This window comes from Poecilia formosa, unplaced genomic scaffold (genome assembly GCF_000485575.1).
Source record: "Poecilia formosa unplaced genomic scaffold, Poecilia_formosa-5.1.2 Scaffold255, whole genome shotgun sequence".
Classification (NCBI taxonomy): Eukaryota; Metazoa; Chordata; class Actinopteri; order Cyprinodontiformes; family Poeciliidae; genus Poecilia; species Poecilia formosa.
In genome coordinates, this window is record NW_006800194.1 from 151129 (window position 1) to 165490 (window position 14362).

The following is a 14362-nucleotide window of genomic DNA, read 5'->3' on the forward strand; positions in this document are numbered from 1 at the left end:
GAATCGACAAAAGATTCCTGAAAAGGCTCATGCTTTGAACGCAGCTGCTTTCCATCACTTGTCAGTTGGCAAACAGACACGTACCGATATCAAGATCAACTTTTTTGACTGCTTTATTTCTGCTAGGTGACCTTGTGTGTGCTAACAGGTGTTTTTAAATGATGTGTACTACTATTATTAGAGCTGGGTTTTAACTTGTTCATTTGGATTAGTTAATTAAATCGATTTCAACATGTTAAAAATGTTGATGCAATCAATCTTTTTTTTTTTTTGAACGTACATAAGTCCCCCCTGTATTATATTATGTTGCGTGTTTCTGGTGCACAAGCTACAGCCACGCACAACGGAAATGGACGACAGAGCTGCCTCTCTTGCAGCCCCAGTGTGCGTTCGTTTCTGCTTCTAAAACGACGTGAAGCAGAACTGAATACTGGAGAACATTACTGCTGTGTTCAAGTTGTACAAAATCGGGCAGATGATCGCAGCAGTTTTCCAAGCCTCGCATAGCATTTCGATTGCTAAACACGTTTCAGTAGCACAGACGTCCCCAACGCCAATGTCAGCATCCACAGTCCGTCCGTTTGTCCATCCATCTTCTTGGGCCACTTGGGCCAGCTCCTCCAGGGGAATCCAGGCTGTCTGGGAAACGTGTTCCTCTGGATCGCCACATTTCTATAGAAACTCCATGAACAATCAGGGCTTCCTGAGACACTAGAACGATGAAAGGCCAGAATAGCACTTTGCTCCACTCTGGTGGTTGAAGAACCAGGAGATTAAACAGCTATAAATATCGTGTTTCTATTTATTCAACAACTTGGCAACTAAAAGGAGTTTTGAATTGTTTATTTTGTCTATATATCATTTGATTAAAAATTGATTATTTAACTTAAACAGATCCCAAATTAATATAATTGTTTCTGAGCTCGTGGTTTTTTAAATTATAAATGTCTATTTTGCTGGCATATAATTTTTGATTAAAATGCAATTAATTTTGATGATTTAATAATAGACCCTGCAATTAACCCAATTCAACATTTTTGATCGAGTCCCACCACAAATTACTATCGAACTGAAGTATGTTGATGGAGGCGACCAAATACTTTAAACACGCCCCCAAAAACAAGAACTTAAATGCTGTAATCAAACACATTCAGACTTAAACATGCAGATAAATTCAGCTCCACACTTACAGGCCATGCAGAAATGGTTTGCTAAGACAAATTAGCCAATCACATGACAGGATCTTCATGCATTTGGCATCCAGATGTGGTGAATACGAATGTGTCATGACGTTGGTGATAGTGGAGCCAAATGCACAGAAGCAGCAGCAGCAGAATGGAGTTGAAAGTTTAAAAAAAAAAAGATGATAAAAACTTTTAACAGGATTCAACAGGAGGAATCGGCAAGTAGTAAATATACTGGGGATCTTGATTACTAGAACAGGGAACAGATGGCCGACTAGAAGCAGGTTGCAGGTGTGAGGGGAGAGAGAGAGAAAATGGCACAGGGGGCGAGCAAGAGTACATGAGACTAGGAAATTAACCTAACACTAAAGAATAACTGGACGTAAGGAACATAATTAAACGAGACTAACAAGGAACAACTAGAGACAAGAAATAATCATCATAAACTAGAATCACTAGGAAAGGACTGAACTAAAGTAAAACAGACACAAAACTGATGTAAGCAAAGAAGGAGGCTAAGGAATACAGAACAATAAACAAACCTCAAAACAACCCAGAATCCCAAAAGAATGGGCAATTTAAGAGACTATGGTTGCTGGTGTAACACTGGATGGTACTGGGATGTTTCCGTGGACAGACCACCGGACCAGCTGACTCTATGCCTCAAAGAATTAAGGAGGATCCGAACGGGAAAAGGCTCCAAAACCGAACCAGCTCAACGTACCTCATGAAGTGGCAGGTGAACATACATTTCTAGTCAGTCTGTTAACTTCACAAAGCTGGACACATGAGGACCAGTGGTGACTTCATGTCACAATCACAAGAAACATGTGCAGTTCATGTAATAACTCATTACTCTTGATTCCAACGCAAATCAGTCTTGAGCTTTCAGATAGAGATCAGTTCTAATGGTTGTTTATGACATCCCATTTCCAGACACATTCACTGAACCAAGCTCAATTATTTTTTTAGTAGATCCCGGTTATTGCAGGTAGAATTCACAAATACTTCAGACGCCTCTCTGAAAATGAAATATTTAGATATTTATGCATACTTACTGAAGAAACCTTTGACTACTCAATCCTGAATAGGCGGGGCTCCGCTGGACTGAATTGTATTGCATTTGTATATTTAATTGACACCATTTTTCTCAAATTATGATAAACATACATTAAGATGAGAATCATTCTAGAAACCCACACGATTTTTTTTTTTTATCTGATCTACAATTGTTTTTATCCTTTTATATTTTTATTATGAATAAAAAGTAAAGTGCAGTACAAAGGTTTCAGAATGAATAAGTGAGTATGTGTGTGATTAATGATTCCCTTTTATTTGCCTTGTTGCTTCACCCGGGGGGAACAGATGCTGCAGGAGTCTATGCAGTGTTTAGAACTACATCAGTTATTTCTAACACACACACACACGCACACACACACACACACACACGCACACCCAGATCATCAACAGGAGGGTGTTTTCTGTGTGTTGTTTAAGGCCTTCATATGTACAGTAGAGCCAGAGAACAGAGGCTGATTAAGGCGCTTCAGGATGCATAATGACAGCTGTGTGCTCTGCCGCGCTGAGCTGACTCACATTAAATGTGGGCGTGCAGCCTTTTGTTGTTTTTCAGATGTGTTTTAAGTGAACTGTCAGGGCGTGGAGTCAGAGCACAGATCATGCGCGAGCAGCTGTCTGTCAGGAAGCAGCACACAGTCATGATGCTCCGATGGTGACAGGAAAACGTGGAGCACAGCCTTTTCTAAATGGGAATCAGAGATAATGCTAAGGTTTTTTCTTTTATATTCCTGCACAAGTTTTACTCAAAAAAGTTGTGCTAAATCAAGTGGATGAGGGTTTAAGTTGGTCTTCATCAAGCATCAAAGTCAGCATGTGTGGAGTACGGGTGCACTGATGTGAAAATCTGGTGGGCCGATGTTGATATTTAATTTTGAACATTGCTGTTTTGGGTGATAACCGATATTTACCGATATATTTCACTAACCTTTAGATACCATGAAAAAAACAACAACAACAACAACAAAAAAACAAGCACGCCGCTGACTTCATCACTGCTTCTGTTAAACTCCCCACAATTCTGCGCTGCGTCACTAAGTTCACTTGGACTTATTACAGCAGGGCGTCATGTTGTATCTTACAGTCTCACACTGAACCGTTTCATATGGCTGACTATCAAGATTTGATAATGGGGCTCAGACAGTGTGACACAGCTCCACATTTCTAAATCATCCAGGGTGTCCCAGAGCTTTAAGTGAACCACCAAGGAAACACAAAATCTGAGAATCCAGACCAAAACCAGTCACATCGAAAGACCTGTTTCACTAGATTATTATTATTATTGTTGTGAGCCACCATTCAAAAGTAATGTCTGATTTTCATTGGTGATTTTTTGTATTCCTCTTTTGATTATCATTGTTATCGACTTCAAGTTATTTAAGTGCCTATTGTGGGCTTCAGTTATTAGCAGAGGATTACCAACTATTTTTTTACACCTGTGTACATTACAATAAAATGAAACCGTATCAAAAGGTTTCTGTATTTTTAAAGATGCAATACAAAAAGTGAAACTCGTGCAGATTCCTTACACACATGGTGATATATCTGGTAACACTTTATTTGAAGGGATGTGCATAAGACTGACAGCCCACCTGTCATAAACATGACATAACACCTGTCATGAGCATGCAGGAGTCTTCATGTCATTTACCGAATGATAGTTCATGTCAAGAGTCATAAACATTCACAAAGACTCCTTCATGTTCATGACAGGTGTTATGTCATGTTTATGACAGTGTCGTGTCAGCACACCCCTTCAAATAAAGGGCTGCCATATATTTCAATAGTTGGTTTTTATTCATCTTGATAACTGTGACTTACCTCTAATAGAAATCCAAAATTCAGTGTCTAAGAAGATTTTAATATTTTATAATACAAATAACAAGAAGTTAACTTCCCTATGATTGCATAGACTGCAATCATAGGGAAGACGGCTGACTTGACAGTTTTCCAGGAGACTGAAATGCCATACAAGGGGATTAAAGAAGCAGGATCTTCCCAGAGTGCTGCAGAAAAAGGGAAAAAGGTGCTAAAGCCCTAGGGATAACCACAGGGTTCAGGATTGAGAGGCAACGTGGAGCATCTGCATCTGGAAGATTGAGGGGCCGTGCAGGGCTTCCAGAATACACTATATTGCTAAAAGTATTTGCTCACCTGCCTTGACTCACATACGAGTTTAAGTGACATCCCATCCCAAGCAATGTGTACTGGTGCACAAAGCAATGTCTTATTGTGCTGAACCATTCAGAGTTCCTTTCACTGGAACTAAGGGGCCGAGCCCAGCTCCTGAAAAACAACCACACACCATAATCTCCCCTCCACTAAACTTTACACCTGGCACAATGTAGTCAGACAAGAACCGTTCTCCTGGCAACCGCCAAACCCAGACTCGTCCATCACTCCAGAGATCGTGCCTCCACTGCTCTAGAGTCCATTGACGGCGTACTTTACATCACTGCATCTGACACTTTGCATTGTTCTTGGTGATGTGTGGTTTGGATGCAGCTGCTCGATTATGGAAACCCTTTCCATGAAGCTCTGTTCTTCAGCTAATGTGAACGCCACAGTCATGACTGACTGCAGAAAGTTGGTGACCTCTTCGCACTATGAACTTCAGCATCCACTGACCTCACTCCATCAGTTTACATGGCCTACCACCTGGTGGCTGAGTTGCTGTCATTTCCAAAAACTTCCCATTGTCCTATAACACAGCTGACTGTTGACTGTAGAATATTTAGAGACAAGGAAATTTCACGACTGGATTTGTTATCACAGTTCCTCGCTGGAATCCACTGAGCTCCTGAGAGCGACCCATTCTTTCACAAATGTTCGTAAAAACAGTCTGCATCCCTAGGTGCTTAATTTTATATACCTGTTTATACACCTTTGATATTCTAATTGAAAATTGCTTTTTCTTCAGGCTCAATTTCAATGAAATGAATATTAACATTTCAACAGTTTAGAGTTCAAATTTAGGTTGGATGCTTACTCGGAAAAATGCAACGATATAAAAAAAGAAACCTCTCAGTGATTTTGTTCTTACCTGGTCCCAGTCTATATTGCGGAAAAACGTGTGTGACTTGATATCTGTGAAGCCTGTTTGGACCTGGCAACCCAGGCGCTCCTTGGGATCCTGTAGGGATGAAACACTGGTCAGGGTCATATTTACAAACAGGCAACACGTCTGGATCAAAGTGAGTTGTTGGACTGCTTCAAGTACGTAGTGAATGCCCGATCCATCTTTTGCTGCACTGCGGCCGTTTCACGACCGAATGCTGGATGTAATGGTCTAAGTTAAATAATCGGATGACGGAAGTTTGAACAGAGCACTGAGAACTTCGCTGCCCGTCCAAACACTTTGCTGTTTTTCTACACGCACAGCTCCCAGAGGTGATGGGTGTGGACGGCTCTCACCTTGTTTAGAAAGCCCTTCAGCACGCTGGCAGCTTTCACTGACAGAGACCTCGGGATGCGAATGGGCTTCTCGAGGATAACTGTCAACAAAAAAGAAGGAAGGCAACAGGAGGAGAGAAAGAAGACAGAGACAATGAAAGGGCAGTCGTGAGTTGGGAGAAGCGTGATTCAACCTGCCTGTGGGTGACCATGTCTGCTGAGTGGGAGTCAGAGGAAGGGAGGACACGCAGTGAACGCTGCTCTGTTTTCTGCATCACGTTCCTTGCTCCACTAATAACCTTGGAACTCACACAAATGAGAAGAGCTTGAAAACAGATTTTTTTTTTTCACCTTAAAACCTCACTTCAAGGATGTCCAAAGCATTCATGCTGAATTTCTGTTCAAGGTAATGTGTTCAGAGCAGAGCGTGTTTTTCACTCATGTTTCAGAATTACACACTGAAAAGTGGCTCTGTGTGTTTACACACATCAAACCGCAGCTACTAACTTCTCCACTTTAGATCTTTCTGGAATCGTGCCACTCCTGGTGGCAGCGTGTAGGAGTTTCTCTGTTCTTTCTCAAGACTTTAGTTCTGATGTTTTATTTCTTTTTAATGAATGTTAGGGCAATTAATCCCTCTGGTTCTGAATGATGTGCAGAGGGAAGAATTTTTACTTTTTCCCCCCATTAGAACAGTTGCCATCACCCCAAAACTCAGAGGGGCAGAAAAGGAGGTTCTGTGGATGCAGAGCAGAACCAGCGAGCAGAGAGAGAAGGATGAAGTTCATCATAGCAGGCAATGATCATACCCAGACTCCAACAGCCCTCTGCCCAAACAACCAGAGAGAGAAGGAGCAGCAGCAGCCAGCAGATTGTTATAATCCTTCCTGCCTACAGCATCGACTCTCTGATGATACTTTGACTATAGGAGTTACAATGACATTTAATTTAACATTTAGATATTTTTAAAAAGTATTTCTGAATTGAGAGGCTGAGAGATTTAGACAAATGGCACACAGATCAAGGAACAGTTGAAAATTGACTATATTAGTCAAAGACCAGTTTCACTCTTCTGCCAGGGGGTTTCAGAGTCTGTTTTCCTCTGAGGGAACATGGTTCACCATGTCCACCACGGTCTGCATAAAAATGAGCCACAATAAACTGCTAAAGTCCAACACAATGGGAAAATTACATTTTGAATACAAGGCATGATCCTGGTCACTTTCCACTGAGTAGCAGTTTATTTGGAAAAGCAAAACCAATATTAGATGTTTTTACAGTAGAGAAATAAGAAGGCAACATCGTGGTTCACAATTGGTTTCTATATTTCTTAGGGAGTAAAGCACTTTGAAATGCCTCGGACCTGAAATGTGCAAATCTTTAATACTGTCTAACATTTCTTGCTGCAAATTGTTTTTATATTTTTAAAAGTTTGTTGTTGTTTTTTTTGTTTTTTTCATTTAAATTCATGTATAAACTCTTGGTTACAAGCAGCTCCACCCGCCATTCACACCTCAGGATGATTTAAAAAAGAGAAGGCCTTTGACCAAAGCCTGCTAGTTTGTTTTTAAAAAGATAAAGTTATTGAACTTAAAAAAAACTGCATCAAAGTCTTCAATTTATTTTGAAACGCTTCCCCTGTACCGCTCCTTTAGAAGTACAGCTGGTGGAGCGTGCAGTGGGAACTGTCGGGTTCTAATGTCTTTGTGGGTCAAACAGGAGGAGCTAACGAGTCGGAGTTCACTTCCTGCAGGACGAAAACTGAACCCTGATTGGCTTCAGTTCAGATTACAGCTCAAGCAGTTTCTTCTGAGTGCCACATTTGTCTTCTTGATGGTATTGTATTCTCTTATTATTATTCTCGTGGGGTTAATGAGTTTTGTGGTTTTATTTGTGTTAGATTTTGAATGCTGTATTAAGTTGATATTGGATTTTTAACTGAAAGCCCAAATTTGTATTGCAAAGCAGCTTATGCTACATGTTAAAGTTCTTGGTATTATGGTAACCCTTAACACTATTTCAATACAAATAAATTGGGTTCAGTGTTCATCATAATATATTATTGCAAGTATTTTATTATTTTAAATACTATGTGCAGTAAAACAACATAAATTATTCAAGAACATTTTTATAATGTAATTTGCTCATTTTTAAATTTCTTAAATTTTCCCCTCTTGTTCCTGCTTTGAGATAAATTTCTGGTTGATTATCAAAAATAACTCCAATGCTCTCCGGTCTCTGAGCATCTCAGCTCTGGGGATGGCATGTGCTGCACCAACAGCCAAAGCACACCCATGGCACCGGCTCCATCTCGGTGCCATATGGTGGGTGGCTCTTCTAGTGAAAGGGTCGGTTTCCGTTGGCAGGCGTTCGTCCAGGGACCTGCTGATCAGCCACAGTAAAACCACCAGGAGGACGGTACTGGTGGCAGATGCGAGCTGTAGCGCCGTGCTATAAGGTCCTGACGGTCACAGCTGAGACAAAGTGCGTCACACTGTAGTATGGAGGAATTTCTGCTGCTGCGGACAGTGCGAGGGAAGGGAGGAGGAGGTGATGGGGTTGCGCTATGTAAGGAGACCATATGGCTCGAGGAAACACAAACACAAATAGAAGCAGAGAAATTCTCTACAATGATGAAGTGAGATGACACCTACAGCTCGTTTTCTGCTGAGCTCTCACTCTTTAGCACGCCGTTGCAACAAAGTTCGAAACTGGAGGCAAGATAGTCGGATGTGTATTAGCCATCTTTTTTTTTTATATCCAAAACCCTGAGATTGTATTAATGTTGAAACATCCAATAATGATTGTCAATATGCAAATGAAACATGTTTCTTCAGGTCTCTTTAGAGAGAGCTGCTACAGATATTAAAGAGGTACCAAAAAAAAAAAAACTATTGAGGTGAAGAACTAAGCCCAGTTTATAAGTTTTGACATGAATAAAACGGCATACTGATGTAAAGAAAAGAAAAAAAAACACTCAAACCACAAAGTATGGATGCAAACAATTGGTTGACTTATGATTAATTGTTGATTAATAGTTTAATTTATTAAACTGAGTTCCATTTGATTAACTAATAACATGAGCTAACACTTTCTTTCAGTGTTGCAGCACATAAGAAGGAACCACTGGTCATCCTTAAGCCGGAACTGATTGAAAGAGAAATAAACATGGCGGAACCATCCCAGAATGGGAAAGAAAAATGGTCCAAACCAAACCGACAGTCCGCTGTCGGATGCTAGTCGCACATTAAGCGGTTCTGTTTTGAAATCTAAACATTCAAACTCTGTGAGCTAAGTTACCACCTTAACTTACAGAGTTAAGGTGATCGGCGTTTATTCAGCCGATCTACAAGACAGAGCACTGTCAACTTCTCAATCAAAAATTACTGATGTGCTACGAAGGCGAGAATGATGCAGAAAAATTTTTAACATGATACAAAAAGATGTGATGCCAATAAGCACAGTTGATTTTGAGGGATGTTGTGTATGAGAGCACTTCGTTTAACATTCCTTCAGGAGCAACCATCACTGCCTGCTTAGAGGTACACTACAACAAGAGGGAAGCTGGATAGGAAGCTGGACTAACAACACAAAGGGACTAATAAAGTATTTTAGAAGTGAATAAATTGAAGTGAATCTTGGCAAACAGCAGGTGGGATGAACATGTTGGTTTCTGCTCTGAAATGCACGTCTGCAAACATCCGACCGGCTGAGAGAGTGACTGGATGCTGACACGCTGCTCCCTGAAAACTTGAACATCTTGTTAGAGTGAAGCCAGTTTAGTTTCCTTCTTATTAGAGCCATGTGTGCGTTGTTGCAACAGCTCTGTGTAAATAAATGAGTTGGGCCAGCCTTTTAAAACCACATCAGTTTTATTTGATTGAGAAAATCCCCAAAACCTCACTCTAGAAATCTGACTACTTCACTTCCCATCCTTCAATCCATGTTTTAAGAAGGTAGTGAAATGTTGTATTAAAAGACTAATCCTTTAGTTTATGACACAAATATTTCAGTGACATAAATGGTTACTTCCATGTGGTCAGTTAAACCTGGCATTTTAATAACTGGAGCTCATTTGTTCCCTGGATCGACTGGTCCTCCGCTTAGATACGTCCAGCTTCTGATGCAAAGTGATGACATCAACCAAACACTGATTCAGCTCCCTCAGCTGCTGCCCAAGTTGAGTCTTTCCTGAACAGATGGAGGCCTCCATCTTGGAACAAAGCTAATCTGCTGTGCTAAGCAGGACTGCAGCCATCCTGCAGTTGAATGAACATAGATGCTATCCATAGATCTTGATGATTAGGTCATCATCTAGAGTCAGTCCTGGGCCTTATTTCTGACAGGTGCAAGAATCAGTAACATCCTTCAGTTTGTATTTAACCTTTGACCCGTTGTGCACTCCTACTTTCCATATCCCACATAACCCAGTGAGACAGTCTCCCATCACTCAACAGCAACTAAGGGAAACTTACTAAACTACACAGGTATCAGGTATACAAGTAGTAGCAAACCTGTTCAGGGGACAACTAACAGACATACTTTATTTTCTAGTTCTTGACTACCTCTCCACATGCAGCCAAAATCATAAACTGCGTCTGCATGCACAGTTTCAGAAAACACTTTAGAAATTGTTTTATTGTCTCAAACCAAACTTGCCTGAAGATTCTCAGTTTTCCAGGTTTTTGTATTCAGGAAGGTTTAAAGGTTTTGTCTTAAATTAATGTCCTTCTCCATTCATTTAACATGGAACTTGTGGGACGAGGCGGCGGTCGCTTGTCCTCACAAAGCCAAGCGACCGCAAGAATGTGTACATGTGAAATTTTGGGCTTGTGCACGTAGATGTGCACAAGCGGGCTGGCAAAGAAACACAAGAAAGTTGAAAAATGTTCAACCTTTGTTGCTGTTTGCTGTCGTTCGTCACTCCCCTCGAGTCAAACCCACAACGTTCTGCTGTGAACTACGTCACCCTCAACAGGAGAGAAGCTTTCAGGTCGAAATAGGTAGATTGATTAATCTGCTTTATGGATTGCCAACACGTTAAAATCTTCAGATTGATAGCATGCCTTGAAGAAATAACCTTAATTATAAAGTGAATTATGGCATCGGATCTCTCTGTATCATGTTGTATTATATTATATTATATTAGATGTCATTGAATTTTATTATCCTACTGTGACTGTTGTGTCAGCTTTGGTCCTTACAGAATAAAACAGTGCAGGTCTAAAGAACTAATCTTGATATATACCTTTCTAGCAACTGTTGGATTTCTCCAAATGTGTCCTTATATAAATAAAATTGTGACAAACACTGAAGCATTTCCTGCTCAAAATCCTGGATCCATCACCAACATTTCGTCACTGAACCGACAGAAGAGAGTTCTGTGATTTCAGGTGGCTCAGGATAATGATCTGGCTCCATCTCTGCTCGATGAAAAGTCCATCAGTTGCCAAATGAAGCAAAAGCATAAAGGAAACACTCCACTGGTCCTCACATGCAACCGAGTCCCATTTGTTATAGAGGCCATGATGTACTGCCAAATCCTCCAGGGCTCATGTGGGCAGGACTTCGTACTGAGGATGTGTTTTCAGCCAACGTCATTCCGAGTTCAAGCGTTTACTCAGCACATGCTGAAAGATCGAATAATTTCACCTCTTTTAAAGATTTATGTGATAACATGAACTGTTATGGTATTTGATGAACACAGTTTACAGTCACAGATTCCATCCAGTTACACTGAAGCAGCAGAAACTGATCAGGAATGGCTTTCCTTTAGAGCAGTGGATGTTCAGAGTGTTAGTCCAGAGCTACGTTATGTTACTGCCAGATCACGCAGACAAAGATGATTGCCAGTTTAAGGTCCAGTTTTTCTCTGTAGCACTGAAAAAAATCCAGCTAGTAAAAAAAGGCCCAACTTTCACACTTACACTGTATACTTTCTGTATACTTCATTTTATTTTGTCAGCTGTAAATTTGTCCAAGTTTCATCTGAGTATGCCTGCTCTAAAGCTACACTGCTATAAAATTCACTTTCTTTATTTCTGACAAATTATTTTCTTAATCAGTTTCAAATAATTTTGAAATCAACGTTAACACTTTATTTGAAGCAGTGTGCATAAGGCCGAATGACACTGTCATAAACATGACACAACACCTGTTATCAACATGGAGTTTTTATAAACGTCTAAGACTATTGTCATGAGGTGTTTTAATGCAAAGTTTCTCTAAAAATTGCCTTGAAAGTCCATTAAAAGTGCAAACTATGAATGAAAGTGTCATTATTTACAAAATAATACAAAGTTGACACTTCTAGTGGGCTTTCAATGCCACCTTTAGAGTATCATTGCATTAAAAGAATGACAGTTCATGACACCGTTCATAAAGACTCCTTCATGTTCATGACAGGTGGTATGTCATGTTTATGACAGTGTCATGTCAGTCTTATGCACATCCCGTCAAATAAAGTGTTACCGAATCAACTAATAAGGCTTAAACCAAAGACGAGGCATGTGAAAAGTGAGCCAAGTGAAGGAAACCTCTGGACTACTTTGATTTTACAGCCCATGAAGTGACTAAACCCAACCACTTCCAGCTTAGGTTGAAGGCAAGCAGAGCAAATGACTGTGTCTCACCTTGGAAGAGGTATTCCTCTGTGTTCATGTCAGGATTGTCAGTAATAATATCAAACGGAGACCTTCCGGCCATCATCTCGAACATCAGCACACCCAGAGCCCACCAGTCTACACTGAAGCCTGGGGGAACACACACACATGATGGGCTGGTAACTAGGCAAAGTTTGTCATCATAAACTCGTCTCAGCAACACTTTTTGTTGCTTAGCGCTAACACACATTAACGCTAACACAGCTTAGCAACCTTACAGGACAGAAATCCTGAAATGAAACTAGATTTCAGGTAGTGGACTGTCGCGCTACAGCCAGCATGTTCTCACCATAGTCCTCTCCTCTCAGGATCTCCGGTGCAATGTAGTTGGGGGTCCCACAGAAAGTGCTGGTGGTGTCCCCTGGTCTGATGCCCTCCTGGATTATAGCGTGATGTGAGCAACGGCGTCAATGTGGGGACAACAACAAAAACAGAGGTTATGCTGGAGCTTCCAGTTCAGGCTGCTCAGCGCGGCAGACAACACGACTAGAACGTCAGTAAATGTTTGGCTCTTGTAGACCTTGCACATGCCGTAGTCTGTAAGCTTGATGTGTCCTTCGTGGTCCAACAGAACGTTGTCAAGTTTTAGATCTCGGTAAATAATCCCCTTCTCATGAAGGAAGTTCAGAGCGATGCAGATTTCAGCAGCATAAAATCTGTGAAGAAAAATGTTTAAATCGTCACACAGCGCCACCACCTGGCCAAAGATGTGCACACACATACCTGAGACTATATTAAAGTCACTAGTCTCCAGGGTTTGTGCCCAGATGTATTGCAAAAAAAAAAAAAATTAAAAAAATGTGTGTTTATTTCAATAATTAGCTTTAAAAAGTGAAACTTAAGACAGATTTATTTCTAAAACAGAAATGGTATGTTCTGACCATTTTAGGGAAAAAAAATCAAAAGGTTACCAACACAAAGTGATATAAGTACACACCACACTTTTCAGTTTTTTATTTGTAAAAAAAAAAAAAAGTTTTGAATCATGTATAATTTTCTTTCTGCGTGGTCTGTCACATTAACTTTCAATAAAACATATTTATGTTTGTGGTTGTAATGTGGCAAAATATGGAAAAGTTCAGGAGGTACGAATGTTTTTACAATCCACTGCAGACATGCTAAAGACATGTATGTGGAAGGAGGTGCTGCACTTTTCAGATGACTTGATACGGCATCGTGATCACACATTTCTATAGATGTTCTTAATCATGGCATACACAATTTAACAAAAATAAATAAATTAACTCTCTGGACAAAATAAAACATCTGAAGTGTAAAAGGAAACGGACATTAAGGTTTTTTTGGCTTTCTGCTGCTGCAGATAATCTGGTCGCTCAAAGTTTCCTTGCGCTTCTGTAGTTTCCGACTCGTTGGAGCAGAGTTCCTAAACTCGCCTGCTAAACAAGTGAAACTTTGGACAGCGCAGCGGCGGCACTTTGCAGCAGATCCTTCGGTCTCCCGCTGTGATTCAGGCTCGGAGCCCGTTTGGTGATGATAAAATGTACTTGGAGAGCTTCTTTGGTGAGTCAGCGGTGTGTTTTCTCTCCGTGTGTAGGTAGTGTTTTCTGTCTCTTGGAGACAAGCCTTCATTAACTCTGACAAGGCTTTCTGTGTCTGGCTGCTGTAAACCAATGATTGTCAAACAGTGAGGGAGGAGGGAGGAAAGTCTGCGTTTGACAGAGGAATCACAGATCCCACGGCGCTCCCCCACATCTCGGCTCTGGCAGCCTCTGTTGTTCCTCTGCTGCCTTCAGACGGCGCAGAGACACATCCTATCAGCATCACCCGCGTCGCCCACTGCGCGGGGGAGCGCGTCAGGGCTCTGTCTAAGAGCGCTGCTCATGAATATGTACAATCGTGATGAGTGCTTAACATGCTGCTTTGCATATGTACAGCCACTGTCTCCAGGTTGCAGATTGAAGAGGCCGATCGGGGGCCCAACGGTGCCTCTCTAAATTACGGCGCCTTTGATCCGAAATTTATCAGAGCTGCAGTCGGAGTGCCCCTGAAGCAGGCAGGCACGATGAATTATGGGTCCTCGCTGCA

The 14362-nt window shown here is 41.0% G+C and overlaps 1 protein-coding gene across 6 annotated transcripts in view; it reads right to left on the bottom strand.

Annotated features, from left to right (window-relative positions):
• prkcz (protein kinase C, zeta) overlaps positions 1-14362 on the bottom strand; it is a 98712-nt gene that overhangs the window by 19499 nt on the left and 64851 nt on the right. For all 6 annotated transcript variants that reach the window (XM_016680718.1, XM_007570075.2, XM_007570074.2 and 3 more), the window contains 5 exons: positions 12837-12972; positions 12606-12693; positions 12287-12406; positions 5676-5755; positions 5305-5394 (listed from right to left, as the gene is read on the bottom strand). In XM_016680718.1, coding sequence (XP_016536204.1) covers positions 5305-5394; positions 5676-5755; positions 12287-12406; positions 12606-12693; positions 12837-12972 — 514 coding nt within the window. The remainder of the gene's footprint in view (positions 1-5304; positions 5395-5675; positions 5756-12286; positions 12407-12605; positions 12694-12836; positions 12973-14362) is intronic.